We start from the raw sequence: 15,226 nt of genomic DNA on the forward strand, positions 1-15,226 counted from the left end.
ACGTTCTTCCACCTACAGAAGCCATTAAAATGTACTCAACATTACGCGTGCCGATAAATTTTTTGCTGCGACACGTCGAAAAGCTGTTACACTCTTGCAAAAAAGGTTTTAATGCGATAGCATTTAGGTTGTGGTCTTGCAAAATAAAAAAAAAACCATCCGGTTTTTCCGTAACGAAACTTCCTGATTGGCTGAGAGGGCTGTGACTTCATAAGCACCTCGAAATTTGAAAATTTGAATGCAAAAATGGTCGAGTACCTTTCATTAGATTGTCAACTGAGATCATACTAACCTGACCCAGGAATCAACGTTAATCCACCCACTAATGCCTGCTAATCTGCATCAGTCTACCACTTATTCATCGTAATCTTCACACAAATCCCTATTAATTTATCTTAATTGATTTTATGAGGGGGACTTACGTCCAAAATTCGCAGGTTCTTTGGAATATGCGGAGGTAGGCCAACTTCCAAATGCTATCGCATTTCCTTCCTTAGGTTTGTGGTTGAGAAGACCTATAGTTTTTTAGTGTTCCAGAGCAACAATCTTTTCAATGTACTGTCAAAATGCGTTGCGGCCAGCGAGCACAAAAAAATGAATAAACGTATAAAAACAGAGGAGCCATTTGAAGTACGAATGCCGTCATAGAGCCAAGAGACGTATATCGAGCCCCTGTGTCTTGTGACGACAATTTAACGGCTTAAAATAGTGCAGATCTAATGTGTCGCGGCAAAAGACGCTTTAAAACCGTGCTTTTTAAGCTACGTAGAAAAAGCCAAAGACTGCAGGGGCAGGTGGAGTCAGAAAACGGAATAAAAGTATCTGCCCACAGCATGCTACTTCATCGTGCTCAGAAATGAAAACTTAAAAAAATGCTTGAGACCCCTAAATATCACAAATGCTCCTTTCCTCTGTGAGATTACGAACTTTCAGCCATTAGTGATTATGAAAGTTATGGAAGCGATATTAAGGTATTTAGCCCTGTGTAGGAATCGGTTGAACACATCTCTTTTAGTAGTACCAGTCAAAATTGAACGAGGTACTTAAGCTACGCCTTAAGGGTATGACCCGATAGCTTAATGGTTTAATTGCAATATATGCAAAAGGTCATTCTCTACTTTGCATTCATAGATCCCTGTGAGCTCTCACACTCCTCCTGGCGCGGTGGTGCCGCGGTTAAGCAATGCGCCACTGCCCTGCGATAGCAGGTGCTCCCAGTGGTGGGCCTTCTTGCGCTGCCCAGATTGCTCAGCCCATCATTATTTTAACTGCTGCCTACCAAGGTAGGCGGTTTGCACGCTATCCGGTGGGCAGGTTGTGATGGCGCAGCAAGGTCACTTGACCTAGGTGGCCCATTTGCCTCCTATGTTGCTCTCCATAGCGCCACCTGCCAGAGTCATGCGCGTGATTTTTCGCTCACAGCGCCGATACCGACAAAGCCGACGCCTGATTTTCTTGGTAATGGAACCTTTAACGCTGTCATTTTAAAACATCTTTATTGACTTCTATGCAGAAAAAAATGTGCGCGGACACGTTTCGTAAAGCAGATTTGCTCAAAATAGCTTTAAATGCCTCAGCAGCCCTGCGCGGAATATTGATGTCTTGGTCGTTCGCGCTTCACAGAGACCGGGCGCAATAATTTGGCGAAAGAAGAAAAAAGTCGCAGAAACAAGTATGAGTAATTGCAATTTCTTTCCAAAGATGAAGTTAGGACACGCATTCTTGCACAGACTGCATAGTGCGCAAAGCCAGGCAAGCGACGAAACAATAAAAAAGTTTTATTCTCTATGCGACTCTCTTTATCGTGCTTCCGAGTATTTTTAAAGCTGGAATAAATTTACAGGCTCGCCCAAGAAAGCCTACATGATTTGTTAGCTTCCTTAGATTACGGTGTAAGTGATGTCATCCCATATTTTAAGGGCTTTCGCCAGAAGCGTGGATAGAAGAAGCAACTAACACAAATAAAGAAACAATGTTCCATCTGTGAAGAGGTTTAGGGCACAGCATACCATGGGAGCGAAGGGAAAAGCCTCGGGGTACGTGAAATTCAAACGAGCCGGAGCTGGATAGAAAGAAATCCGGCGTTTTTCCCTCGGCATCGCAACGGCGTCGAGGGGTTGAGCGCTCCGTCTAGCCGGGTTTGAGCCTTGCGTCAGAGTGTAGGCTGAACGGAGCAGCCGGGGGTCCCACGAAAATGTTCGAGGGGCCAATCCAAGCCTTTAATGCCGCGCTCCTTACACGTACATGTACAGTCCTAGCCAGCAAAAGAATAAAAAAGCCTCATAGCAGCAAAAAATTGATTTAAACTATGCACACAGAAAGCTCGTATGTACGTCTCCTTGACATAGCGATACAAGCTGTTCATATGGTATTGCGTTTGAGTCAATCAAAACAAGGCGGAGAACGCCGGAGGTTGAATTTGAAGCACAAATTAAAAATTACCTGGGACACATTAAGGAATCTACGCACGAGTAACGCGATAGCATTGCAAATTTATTCAGATTATATTTAAATTCCATTTCCATTCTACTCTAATAATAGTTTATTTCAATTTCATTACTTTTCAGTTGTGCAGTTGTATGTACCAGTACCGACTGAATGGTTAACATTTCGCTTTTTGCTGTCTTTGTGACGTCCCATCGTATCGGCCAATTGGGAGGTCTGTAACGCCGGCACTTTTTGGGGCGGCAGCGGGTTCTCGTTTCGAAGAGCCAACGAATGCTTTCGCATTATTATTGCGAAATCAACGAGTCTGTGATAGTTTAGTAGTGGCCGAAGGGCTGGTTAAGAGACAAAGAACAACGCGAATTTGAGAACAAACCGCAGTCTATTAAAGAGAAAGTGAGGCATAGAAACTAGAGTTGGGGTGATTGCAATGTGCAGAAAAGATAAGCGATTGTTCTGTAAGCGTAACTGGCTCACACAAGGTTGCCACCATTGATAAACAGGCTGGAGCTTACCGGAGCTTACCGTTAGATAACACAACGGTATCTAACGTCCTAGAACTGCAAACATTGCAAAAGAAAATGCTTCGTGAAATTCTCAACGGGTTTTATGATTCGCCTACTAGACACATTTACCTACATTATAATATTGTACCAGTCAACAAAATATTTGACTACAGATTTGCATGTTTTTTAAAACAGGGTACAAAAAGGGTGATTCATTTGATTCACATGCCGCCACTCATCGTACGATGTCAGATTGCAGTGTAGTTTTGCACTACCAAAATGCTGAACTAACTATAGATTTTTTATGTTAAGGTATATTCTGCCAAAGTTCCTCAATACCTCATTCAGTGACCAAGTGAATATTATGTCTTTGTCTGCCATCCGAATAAGCTTTATTCAGCAATCTGTGATACAGTGATGCCAGGTGTCTGCGTGTGTACTTCGCTACTCTGTGTTATAGCCTCGCTGTCTTTTGCTAATAATTATTGCTGCCAATTACTAGATAAGTTTTGGTCAACGTTGTTCTTCATAAGCGCACTCGTATTCACTTTTTAGCAGTGGTTGTTTCTGCCTCGTGCCAACTGCTGACTTGTAAGGGTGGTGAGGCCAGTCAAACGGTGTATCATTCACTGTCTTTTTCTCGCCATCCCCAGTTTGTACGTATAAACTGAAATAAAGATTGATTCCTCAATTAAAGAGCAAGTGCGGTTTTACCCAGGCTAACCCCGAAACCAGTTCCCCGAAACCAGTCTCCCGCAACGCCGCAATACTAAATGAATCGAAAGCCCCTAACAGGTCCCGAAAACCGCCTCTATGAAAACTTGTCTCTACCACCCCAGCCGGGAGTTGCGTCGGTATCAATATGCCTGCTGTACAAGAAAGCGGAATATATACGAGTACCCCCCCCCCCCCAAATAAATAAATAAATAAATAAATAAATAAATAAATAAATAAATAAATAAATAAATAAATAAATAAATAAATAAATAGCCGAGTGAGTCACTTCCGGTAAGCATGCTGCCTCCAAGCACCTCCTAGCTGTCAGCCAGGTCGGCAGTTTTCCCGACGGTTTTCTTTAACCAATGGTTTCTGGTGAAAGAAGTGAACTTGTTTGTTCGTGAAGAATGCATACTGCGCTGTTCGGCTTGTTAGTCACTATGTTACAAAGAGACGCCGTACACAACTTGGTTTCTCACTCGCCCGGCGTTAGAAAAAGCAAGCAAAGGAAAGGGTGAAGACACCGAAAGAGTTTCAAGCGGAAGCTTCACGTGAAAGCGTGGCTGGAAAAAGATGTTTCAGTGCAGCGGCCCGGCTTTCTTGGAGAAGCGCGCCACTTGCGCTTTCAAGAAGCAGCGCACGCTGAGATCCTCTTGCACTACATTTGCGTTTCGGGTCGCTGGATTCGTTCTTGAACGGTAAGTGAGCAAATGCGCTGCAAGTTTTACTCCCAGTTCGGTGCTTTGAACGCTTTCAAGTTTCCTCCGTACCAAGAAGCAGTGCTCGTGTATGGGGTTTCAGAAAGACCCGAGAAGTTTCTTGACTGCAAAACATTCGCGGCGTGAACGTTTTGCTGGGATGGAAGCTCTAGGGAACCCTATCGCTAATGGTAAAAGCTTGCTGGAAACGAGCCCGGGAGCACGTGACGTGAATACTCGAGATCTGTGAAACATAGTTTTCCTTGCAGAGCTTAAGTCCGCGCTTGGTTAAGATTTGAGTGCGGGTAGGGTTTTCTCGTTTTTGTTCATAATTCGACTTGTGGTTAAAAGTGCATATTCTGTAACTCTTCGCATTAAGTCAAAAACGTTTTTTTCCGCGAAATGAAAACAGATTATCTGCAGGGGGTAACCTCTCCATTATGAAAGACCGCACGCGCTTAGGAACGTACGTATTGATTCGTAGGAAAACACTGGAAAAGACTGCTTCTGTGATCGATATTTAGGCCCATTTTTTATGGAGTGGATTGCAGTTGCAACAATTCAAAAACCTACAATACCTGGCTTGCCAAGCTTTTTCGGTAGTATTCACCATGAGCATTATCAGAACAATCCAAGCTGCTTTGCCTCATGACGGGATTTATATTTGTCTCTAGCGACACATTGCGTTTGCTCCAGGGCTGTAAATAGTTATCAAATTGGCAGTGAAGCTGTACTAGATAAAAACACAAGCAGAAAGTAGAAATGTTTACGCAGCCCCACCGATTAACAGTGACCTGTTGCTCCTAATATGGGTGTAGTTGCTGCTAATATAGCAACAAAACGAATTTTACAGGATTATACCTTTTCAGTGCACCTAATTTCTTTGCAAAAAGCAAATACCAGTAGCTGCTGTGGCGTTCTTCAGTGGTTATGGTGGCCTGTAGTAGTGCGGACCCGGTAGTTCACCGTGGCGTCCTCATAGTTAAGGGAACCAAATGCACAAGTGGCCACACACGTTGTAAAAAAAATTGGGGGCACTCAGTCTCTTCTAAGGGTATAATGCGATAACATTAAGGGCCCTGTCGTCCGCTTAGCTCTGCCTTTGTGGAAGCAATTGTGTATTTTATATGGGGGGGAGGGGGGCGGGAACCAGTCAAGCTGTCCAGCTTTTTTTCCCGAACCTCCCCCATCATGTTGATGGAAATAAAGGCTAATATTATTATTATTATTATTATTATTATTATTATTATTATTATTTTCACATTATATGAACGACCACACTACATACATATAAAGCCTCGCTTTAAACAAGCCGCACGAACGCGCTATCGTCAACTTCAACATTAGTTCATCATGGCGACCGGCCAGAAACTTAACTTCTCCACTCTGAATGTCTATGGACTCTGTACTCGGCAAAAACAGGTACAGATGCAGCGCCTATTCTCGGGCAGAAGGCTAATTTTTGTCGCTAGACAGGAGACCAATATAGAATGATGGCATGCCACTTTGGCCTTTTTTGGAAGATTACAATGTTTGCCTGTTATACTCTGCTTGTCTTTCGGCGGGTTGTCTGCTGTTCCTGGAACAGACGATACCCTATTCTGACCTTGAGTACCGAGTAGATAGGGAGGCGTGGCTCATAGGTTGCGACTTTCGGATGTATGGGGAGATGCGGCGCTTGATCAACGTCTACGCTTTCAGTGATCGGGCTCCTCATGAATCGGAGTGTCACGTGGTTTGGTGGGCTGGACTTCAACTGCGTGTGCAACTCTAATGATCGATTTGGCCCTACATGACAGTGGGCTATCAGGGCCGACGTCCTGCTTCCATACACGTTTCCGAGGAAATTCGCACGCCCTGTGTGGACCGGACGTACGTATCTCCGGATCTACAGATCATCGGCTCTCCTTACCTGACGCACCTCGCGTTGCATAAAGCCAGCGTCTTTCTCTGACAACAGCATTGTTATTGCGTCTATTAGTCAATGCACCTCTCTTAAGTTCCAGCATTGTTGTGCTTTTCGGAAGGTCAATGCTATGAAGATTGGCGATGAGGATTTCAAAGCAAGGGCAAATTTTGATTTTCCACTCCTGCTTTTCAAGGCATATGGAGCTTATATAGAGCTTAGTGGATGTTTAAGCAGAATGTGTGAAGCAGATCTGTCGAAATCGGTTTCGTAAGGCTCCTACCTTAAATATACGGAAGAGAAGCACTTACTAAAATCACTTTATAACCTTTATGATCTTGACTGTGACGCTCCTGGCTTGTACTCGGAGGAAATCGCTGCTGTGAAGCGCCAGCTTCAACAGTTTGACGCGGAAAACTACAGGATTGCATTGGTCTCGCGCCAACTGCGCCTTGCACTCTGAGGAATCAACTCGTCAGGCTTTCAACAATTTATTGCGGTGGCGCCTTGGTCACTGGCGTCTAGCGGCAGCGCCTGGTTCGAGATTGCGCGTCTTTGGATGTCGTCTGAGCGTCAGACCTGCGCTATCTCGAACCAGGAGCTTCCGCTAGACGTCGCTCTGCGCGCTGCGTAGCGCAGACGGGGCGGAGTTCGAGCGCTCTAGACAGGTCTGTGGACGCCTGTATGTGTAAGATGAAGCAGGGGTGCGGACGATATTTGAGAGGTAGTTTACCTTTGACGCACTGTCTGTTGTTGATGTTGACAGGATAGTCTGGCCTGCACTCGCAGCGTCGGGAGGTGACGTTGCAGAACACGTGGTACAGAACGCGGCTGCATGTCTGGTTGCACGGGTCGCCAATGTAGAAGCCCACACCTGGGACAAGTGAGAGGAAAAGAGAAAAAAGAGACGTTGTAAACAGTCAAACGCTATTTAGGCTGCTATCAATAAATTCCGGATACAGTAGCCATAGAGTCGCTCGTGGGAGGTATTCATAACTTCAGCACACAGGTAGAAGAGCAGACAAGGGGTGCAAATGAGATCGCATGATGTTTTCTGCACTGCATTCTCGAGTTATGCGATTTATACGCATGACATTTATTCAACTCCACAATCTAATTCAAATCTCGAGTACGATGTGTTGACTTGTAATGCATTCATACAGACGTAGTCTGCTCGGCAATCGTCTTCGCCTATGCGCATTCTCTCATGTTTTCATTATGGCGAGACATCAGCTTCATACATTTTCTCACAGAATAACAAGCCAACAACAAGAGCGTAGAAGCTGCTGCCCCGTGTTCGCAGCGTCGCCTGCACATCGAATAAGTTATAAGGGAATGCATAGATGATAGCGCTCACATAAAACACATAATCGCCGCCATAGCCGGCAGGGTAGATGTCTGTGTACAAGCGTCACTTTAACGCATCGAGTAGCTGATAATTTTTGTTTTATTTTATGCTCAACTTGTTCGTAAGTTTTATATTTCTTACCTTCTGGCTAATTCTGTAACCCTGTTCCTCATTAAGAATGAACGTTGATTCCATAGCCATATCTAAAAAGTGCCTCATTTAATACAATTTGCTCACACTTCTATGACGTTCAACGAAACTAATTTTATTGCCTGTGCTTCCTTCCAGCCCATGTTCGCCTGCAGTGCGTCGGACTTGCTTTCCCATGCGCCTAAAACAGGCGCACCGCCGCAAACTTTTCGGATGCTCCAAACTTTTTGCTTGGTCATCGTCAAGAACAGAAATTGGAATTTCTCACAGAGTCGGGCTACCCTATAGTACATAGCCTACATTTTTTTTTATAAACCTGCAGAAGTCACTAACACTATTGTCGAGAGAGAGAGAGAGAGAGAGAGGAAAGACTAGAAGATTAGCCAGAAGGGTGTTCCAAAAGACAACTGTGCACTTCGCAAAAAAAAAAAAGTGGAACATGGGATGTAAAACGGAGACCAGGAAAGGACTAGTGGGATAAGAATAAAAGATATAAGGACACGTGGACTGCAAAACATGATAGATAAGAACAGTGCTTCGTAAGCCCCCGAGTATTTTATGCTCCCATAGCAGGCGGGCATCAGGGCGGTCTGAAGCACAGCACACAGGTTGTTTTTCGGCGGTAAGCGCAAGGCATTCACACAGCAGGCGTTCGACATTCTTGTCGCGAAGCTCCGCCAAAGCGGTATAGCTCTTACCAGCCTTTTCAATTCTATACTACGAATGTTTCAGTAAAATAGGAGATTTTCCTAATTTTTAAATTGGCTTCTGCACAATGCTCTCTGCTCAACAAATGGCTGAACAGGAACTTCTCCAAGCAGGAATTATATGCGCAGTTCTGCATATCCGTCCTAGGATATGCCGACCTGGCAATAATGAAACCACAACCGCTTATGCTACGCAGAAAAACGTCCGAACTTCGGTTAGACTGCCTGCTTAGAAAACGGCTTGCTTCGATTTAAGTTTGGCAAAGTGGACTGCGGAGACGCAGCTTAACAATAAGAAAACTCTGCGTTTTCTTGTGTAAATATGGGCGTTTTAGTTCCCGCTTAGATTTCTGACCACCGACGTTCATTTAACGGGTGCACCCCATTCATCTAACCTGCCTGTGGCCCATAGCCTATGCCCGCGGTCAAGCACCGCGGATGTTCGATGGTAATTTCATTTGTCAAAAAAACGGGACCGCTAGAAAAATCAATATAATGGCGGAAACGCGTTACGAATACTGAGCAGACTTGTTTCCTGAAGTCCGAACGGAACCGCCACATACCTCTTTTATATAGCAGCGGCGGCGAAAGTCGACTGAGATAAAAAAACACTATGTTCTAAAAAAAAGGACAGTAATAAAAACGAACATTAGAAAACGAATCAAAGTAAAAAAACCAGCTGTCACGAATTAGGAGGTTTCAGCGCACCCAAACCCGCCCGACTGTCATCATACCAAAGCTCGTCGGCGTATTCTCGTTTCGAACAGAATTACGTAAAAAGAGCACGTTGAAACGTTGATGACCTCATGCAAGGAAAAACAACTCTTGTTCACATGTTCACGCAGAAAAGACCACGCAGGGAGCACGACTCGACTCCGTGCATCTCGCCTACTGCGCCGCCGCCGACACGAAATGTTCCTCGAAAACGACTGCGCATATAATCACGCGCCGAAAGGGCGGGTCGCATGCGAGATGCGACGGGCGCCGATGGCAAAGTTTGGGCCGCATCAAGAATGCATTACGGTTTCGCCAAGCTCCGTGCGGCGACGGGCAACATTGACCCAGCCGCGTGGCTGAGAGATGACTTCTCGCTGCCGCTCCACTCTCGCGCATTTTTCGCTGTGGAAACTGCTCGCCCTGCGGGCACAAATGTGCCAGAAAATAGAAGAAAAAGCAACACAAAGCAGAGCGCACCACCTCCGCCCAAGAAGATCCAGAGGAAGGTGTGCGATGCTTCTATGACGTTACCTTTTCATGTTGCTCCTGAAAAGATAGCTACGTGGGTCCCCCTTTTCTGCACTCTTTTTCTCTGACAAAACAGACGCTTCAGTACATATAGCTGAAGAAACAGCTCCGGGCCGTCATTGGTAAAAGCGAAAAAATATTGCTGACTTTAAAGAGAAAATAATGAAACAAATCGCATCAACCTAAGCGTAGCGCCGTTCCGCAATGTGTGTTGCGCAAGGACACTAGGATACAAAAGAGCGATAAGCGGTTGGAAAAGAAGCAGGCGCTGGGCGAAACGGGACGTCTTTGTCATATTGGAAGAAGCCAGGATACCGGCCGGGTCTAGGCTGAGTAATATAGGCCGGAGGAGTCTCTGCACGCTATTCCAGACGTAGCGGTATACTTCTTTGGACGCAGCCGCTAAGGGGAATTTCGCAAGCCGTCACCCCGCAAAGGATGGAAAACGTTTGCCTCTCTTAGTATCAGCGGCAGAGGGCGCGCTGCCGTTCTGCGTCTTGTTTATCCTACCCGAAATGGTCACTGGCACTGAGAAGTTGCGACATGGATGCCTTTAATGTTTCTTTAGAGGACAGAGCGTGCGTTTATTGTGAAACTGTCAAAAACAGCTCCTGCTGCCGTTACGTTAAGAAGAAGCGGTTGAGGGCCTGCCCATTTGGAACTCCGTGAGTAAGGAACCTTATTCCTATTTTGTACTGTTAACAAGACAAAGGAAGCAAGCTCCAGTCTCTTGTGACACTCTGGGTGAACAGCGCTTTACTAGATTCATTTTGCAATGCGGAGGACTGTTCTAGTTATATGAGACACAGAAGGCGGTGCTCATTTGTAGACCTTAGGATCAGAAAAAATAATAAGTAATAGATGCTCACGTGCCAGGAAAAAGCAGATATGAAAGGAATGGCAATGATGGTAGCCGCGCGTAATGACTCGAGTGAGGACACGGATAAAGGGACGGAACAAGAGAGAGGAAAAGTCTAGTCTGCCGTGTCCACAGGGCGTGGCCGTAGTCCCGGGCCGTCGTGGCCAACCATCACTGTCTTCTATTCTGCGCATATCGGCTCCATTGGCACTGAGACCTTACGTCGAAAAAAGAAAACTGGAGGGGACATCTATGCTTCGCCTAAAGGGTAGGACGTGACAACAGTAATGGGTTAACGCCCATATATGCGGAGATGTAATTCTCCACTTTAGAATCATAGGTCGCTGGGAGTTCTCATACCTCATCCTGGTGCAGTGGTGCAGCGGTTAAGCGATGCGCCACTGCCCTGAGATAGCAGGTGCTGGCACCGGTGGGGGTTTTGCGACCCAGGTTGCTCTTCGCGAGCAACCTCTAGCGGCCAACTATTAATTTAACTGCTATCTGCCACGATGGTCAGTTTGCTCACAATCCGGTGGGCAGGATGTGATGACGCCACAAGGTCATGTGACCTAGGCGGCTCACCTGCATTGCTGGAGTGGCCGGTTGCTCCGGCCATTCCGGCTGCGAGGCTTCAAACAGTTGCTATCGCCAACGCCGGTCAATTTTGTAGCGATAACTACATTACGGTAGCATTTCGAGCCTTAGCGTGGCGTCGCCGTGGCGGTGGCGCCACTCTGTGCAGCTGCGCCGCCACGCTCTCACGCGTTTGGTCACGTGGTGCGGAGAAGCTACCGGCGACGCCATGGGTGATCACGTGGTTCGCCACGTGGTTGGTCACGTGAGAAGTTTTTACTCTGCCAGCTGCAGCTATCGCGTGACTCCTGGTTTAAGCAGAGCTAAACCATCGCCAATTTTTTTTCCGGCATGGGGGAGCTAACGCTCTCGCGTTAAAAAAATGACAGGCTAGTTAACAGCAGCACTTCTTCACGTCACTGATAAGCGAAACAGAAATGCTTGGTAATTTGTGCAAGGCTTGTCAAATCGTGATTCCCCAGCTTACACTCTATAGCAAAAGTTGTTAGTCCACTGCGCGTGTTGCTAAGCTGCTAGGCGTTCCTAGGGAGCTGAATGCGACGGACAATGACTGCAATTCTTCGCGGCGTATAGAGTGTATAAAAAGCCAGGCACACTGCAGAATCTCTATCGAGCAAGCGCTAACTGTTCAAGTTGCCCGTCAAGTGAGCCCGGAACTGGGCTCCTCCCGGATATGGGACACTGCGTAAGTCGTTAAGGCATAATCTTGAATGCGAAGACCTGAAGGCATTATGACCCTTCTGGCACCACTGCTATATTAGTTTAGAGTCGAGCTAAATAAAACCACAAAGTAACTAAAGCGAAGCGACACTCGGAGAATTTGTTCACGATTCGTTCTTATCAAATTTCATCATTGATCATTACCGGTGGTGGCGACAAGGGTCGTAGATGACAAGCATATTCTGTCGTCGGCTCTGGTACCAAAAAGGGGAAGCAAGCAATGAAAAAGAGGGGAAATAAAGAAGAGGAAAAATGGTTACTTATTACGGCCTTCACGTTCACGGCTAAAAAGCTCTTTAAAACATTTTAGGAATCGATCAACATAACGATAAGTGGCCTTTCGCAGATTTTTTATTCATCAAATATCTCTAGCTAGAAAGCGAACAAACGTGTGATACTAAAATAACTTCAGACTACGTCATTGCTGGCGTCTGGCGCAAATCTAGTAAAGAACGTCATTAAAAACACCGCAGCGGGGTGTACAGTCATGAACAAAAGTTTGCGGGATGCGGATTTGCGGAGAAAAATTTATTGCGGCGCAGTAATTCACAGGAGGTGAATGAAATGCATATAAGCGCGACGAGACAGTCATGCTTCATTTGCTATATGAATGTCATCTGACTGAGCAGCGGTGCAAGCCGAAAAATTTTTATCCCACGAATCCGCATCCCGCAAACCTTTATCTATGACTGTACATAAGTTAGACTCGCACAATTATTATACGCGGAAAAAGAAGGTGAAACCTTGTCGAAGCTGCACCTTTAACCACTTTAGGTAACCATACTATAGTATTGATTGTAGGCGTACCTAGTGCAAAGCATGAAAGCGAAGTGTAGCTTCCATAAAAGAATCCTATTACGGCTGCTTTGTAATAAGCGAGTAATTATTGCCATCCATTCAAGTGGCGTCACCCTACCATAAGCTTGCCTCCCCGGTCAGCTCAGATGGCAGAGCGACTGCTCCGGTGAAGCTGTGGTCCCGGATTTGAACCCAGGACGAGGACGGATTTTTTTTTTAACAACGCGGTTTATGAGACAGCTGTTTAGCTTTCCTTTGTAGCCGTATGGCTGCGCTTGAGTGGATGCCAGTGAGTAACTACTAACTTATTACGAATCTACTACACCTTAGGGGATTCCACTTAACATTAGGCCTACATTTGCTTTGTTAAGTTTTCTTGAACTTTAGGAGAGAAAGAAAAGCAATCACAAAAGAAACGGGAAAAAAAAAAAGATGTAACTCACCCCAAAAGCAACACGAAAGAGAGTTCATTTTTATTCTGTTCCGGTGAACCCTTGTGAAGCCAGTGGATCTGAACGCGCAACGGTAAGAGGCAACGCGGGGCTTGCCGAGAACGCTCGAAACGAGCTCTCCTTCCATGCAAGATCGGCGCCGTGGCAGTTGGGAGTAGAAAAAAAAATACATGCATATACCGAAAACAACACGGAACGAAACAAGAATGATACCACTGAGGCACCGGAAGCAAACGAAGCAAGACAGCAACAAGAAAAATGCGCGTCGCTTTTCTCAACAAGATACGGAAGCAATAAAAAAAGAGGGGAAAAAGCGAGCACGACGAAAAGTACGAAATGGAGTTCGAGAAGGGGAGGCTTCATATTTATCACCCGCGCCCAAGCGAGCCCAGCAGAACGCGAGCAGCATACGGCTACACAATGGGCGCTTCTCAACAGCGAAATGATGAATGCGGGCAAGGCGTAGTGTCCTTTGTAAAATTCCTCACAAAAGGCTCAACGATGTGGACGGCGCACTTGCTCGTAGAGAGAGGATAAAAAAAGAACAAACACAAAAAAACAAGAAAAGAGAAAGAGAGAGGAAGCGTGAAGCACTGGGAAATGTGGATGCCCGGGGACTCGGTTCATCCTTTCTCGCAATATTTTATTCCTTGCGTTGCAAAACTCGTCCTCTTATGGGCTCGAAACCTGCGCGCTGGGAAAATAAGAACCGCCAGAAGGAAACTTGAAACAGCACTTTTTTCTTCTTCTTTATTTAGGATAAGATAGAGACACAGCACAAAACACATGCAATGCGAAATATAGCTCTTGACGCTGCGCAGTTGGCCCTATGAATGCTCGACGAGGAAGATAAAACGTAAATAAAGAAAATAAAGAACGGAGAGGAGACAGAGAAAGCGCAACAATTTGGTTTTCTTAAAATGGAGGTTTCGCCACACTGCGACGCTTTTCGAAGTTTAAGCCATACACTTTCAGTGCAAAATGACGTGTACCTTGTTATGCTCTTTTTGCGCACGTGGTGTCATGTAATATGCGCTGCACTCTCAACAGAAAGGAGCAAAAAACAAAGCGTTAACTGTCCTCTTTTATCTGTCGTTTATCTTTTATCTGTTAGCTGTCACTTTTATAAAAAGGAGTGTGGCAGAGGACAGCTTACTTCCTTTTTACTCCCGTATAGGCGTGTTTATGTTTAGAGTGTACGATGTAACAGAACAAAACATTGCAGCATGGTATGCCACTGCATATGTCCTCGGCGGAGGACGAATTGGCCGATACCAAAGAGAAGACCTTCATGAAACTTCCTAGCGCGTTACTGGGGGGAGGGGGGGGGGGGCATTAAAAAGCGCCACATTGTGCCACGTTTTGAACAGAGTGTTTGTAGGACGTAGAAGCTTTCGGACATGGGGTTTTGTACAGTGCAGATAAGGCATCCTTTTTTTATAATGCAAAAAAAAAGTGCGCGACAGGCAAGCAGGAACGTCTGGTTTGAAATCAAATAAGCAAGTGCTTAGAAAGAGCATCTAAATGATATGCAGCCTACAATGCTAGTAGCTCGCATGCAGGACGAGGTTAAACGATACTATCCTCAGTGGCGTCTCTCAAAGCAGTTGACTCACAAGATCCACTTAACGTGTTCGGTATTGCCTGTACGTTCGCAATAACTACGGTAGCTAGTTTCCGGGCAGGAATTCAGTAAAATGATTCTAAATTCTTTGAGCTTACCTCTACTGAGCCTCTTCCTGCGTTGGAAGGGTAAAACTGAATTTAGGCCCGAGCTACACTTCCGCCTTTATTTGTGCTTACTCTCACGCGATCATAATGTTTTATATACCACTTTACCTTCTGTTTCCTGGCTGACATGATTGTTTGCTACCTATTCCCCTTTTTTCCTCGCCTTAAAAAACAAAGGCTCACAGTGTAGTGCTGCTAAGGAAGAAATATTGCGTGAAAGCATAGTTTTTTTGCAGGTGGACAACAGCGCCACCACGTACCTGAAAGTGCGACTGATGTGTCCACTGACCCAGGGAGCCAGTTATGCGCGTCTTCAATTTTTTCATCGTCAGTGCCAACTGACCGAATGT

The 15,226-nt window shown here is 45.6% G+C and overlaps 1 protein-coding gene across 1 annotated transcript in view; it reads right to left on the reverse strand.

Moving 5' to 3' along the window:
- LOC144093934 (uncharacterized) overlaps positions 1 to 15,226 on the reverse strand; it is a 229,879-nt gene that overhangs the window by 97,564 nt on the left and 117,089 nt on the right. Inside the window, exon 3 of the mRNA XM_077627695.1 lies at positions 7,006 to 7,146. Coding sequence (XP_077483821.1) covers positions 7,006 to 7,146 — 141 coding nt within the window. The remainder of the gene's footprint in view (positions 1 to 7,005; positions 7,147 to 15,226) is intronic.

The sequence above is a fragment of the Amblyomma americanum genome, chromosome 6 (genome assembly GCF_052857255.1).
Source record: "Amblyomma americanum isolate KBUSLIRL-KWMA chromosome 6, ASM5285725v1, whole genome shotgun sequence".
Taxonomy (NCBI): Eukaryota; Metazoa; Arthropoda; class Arachnida; order Ixodida; family Ixodidae; genus Amblyomma; species Amblyomma americanum.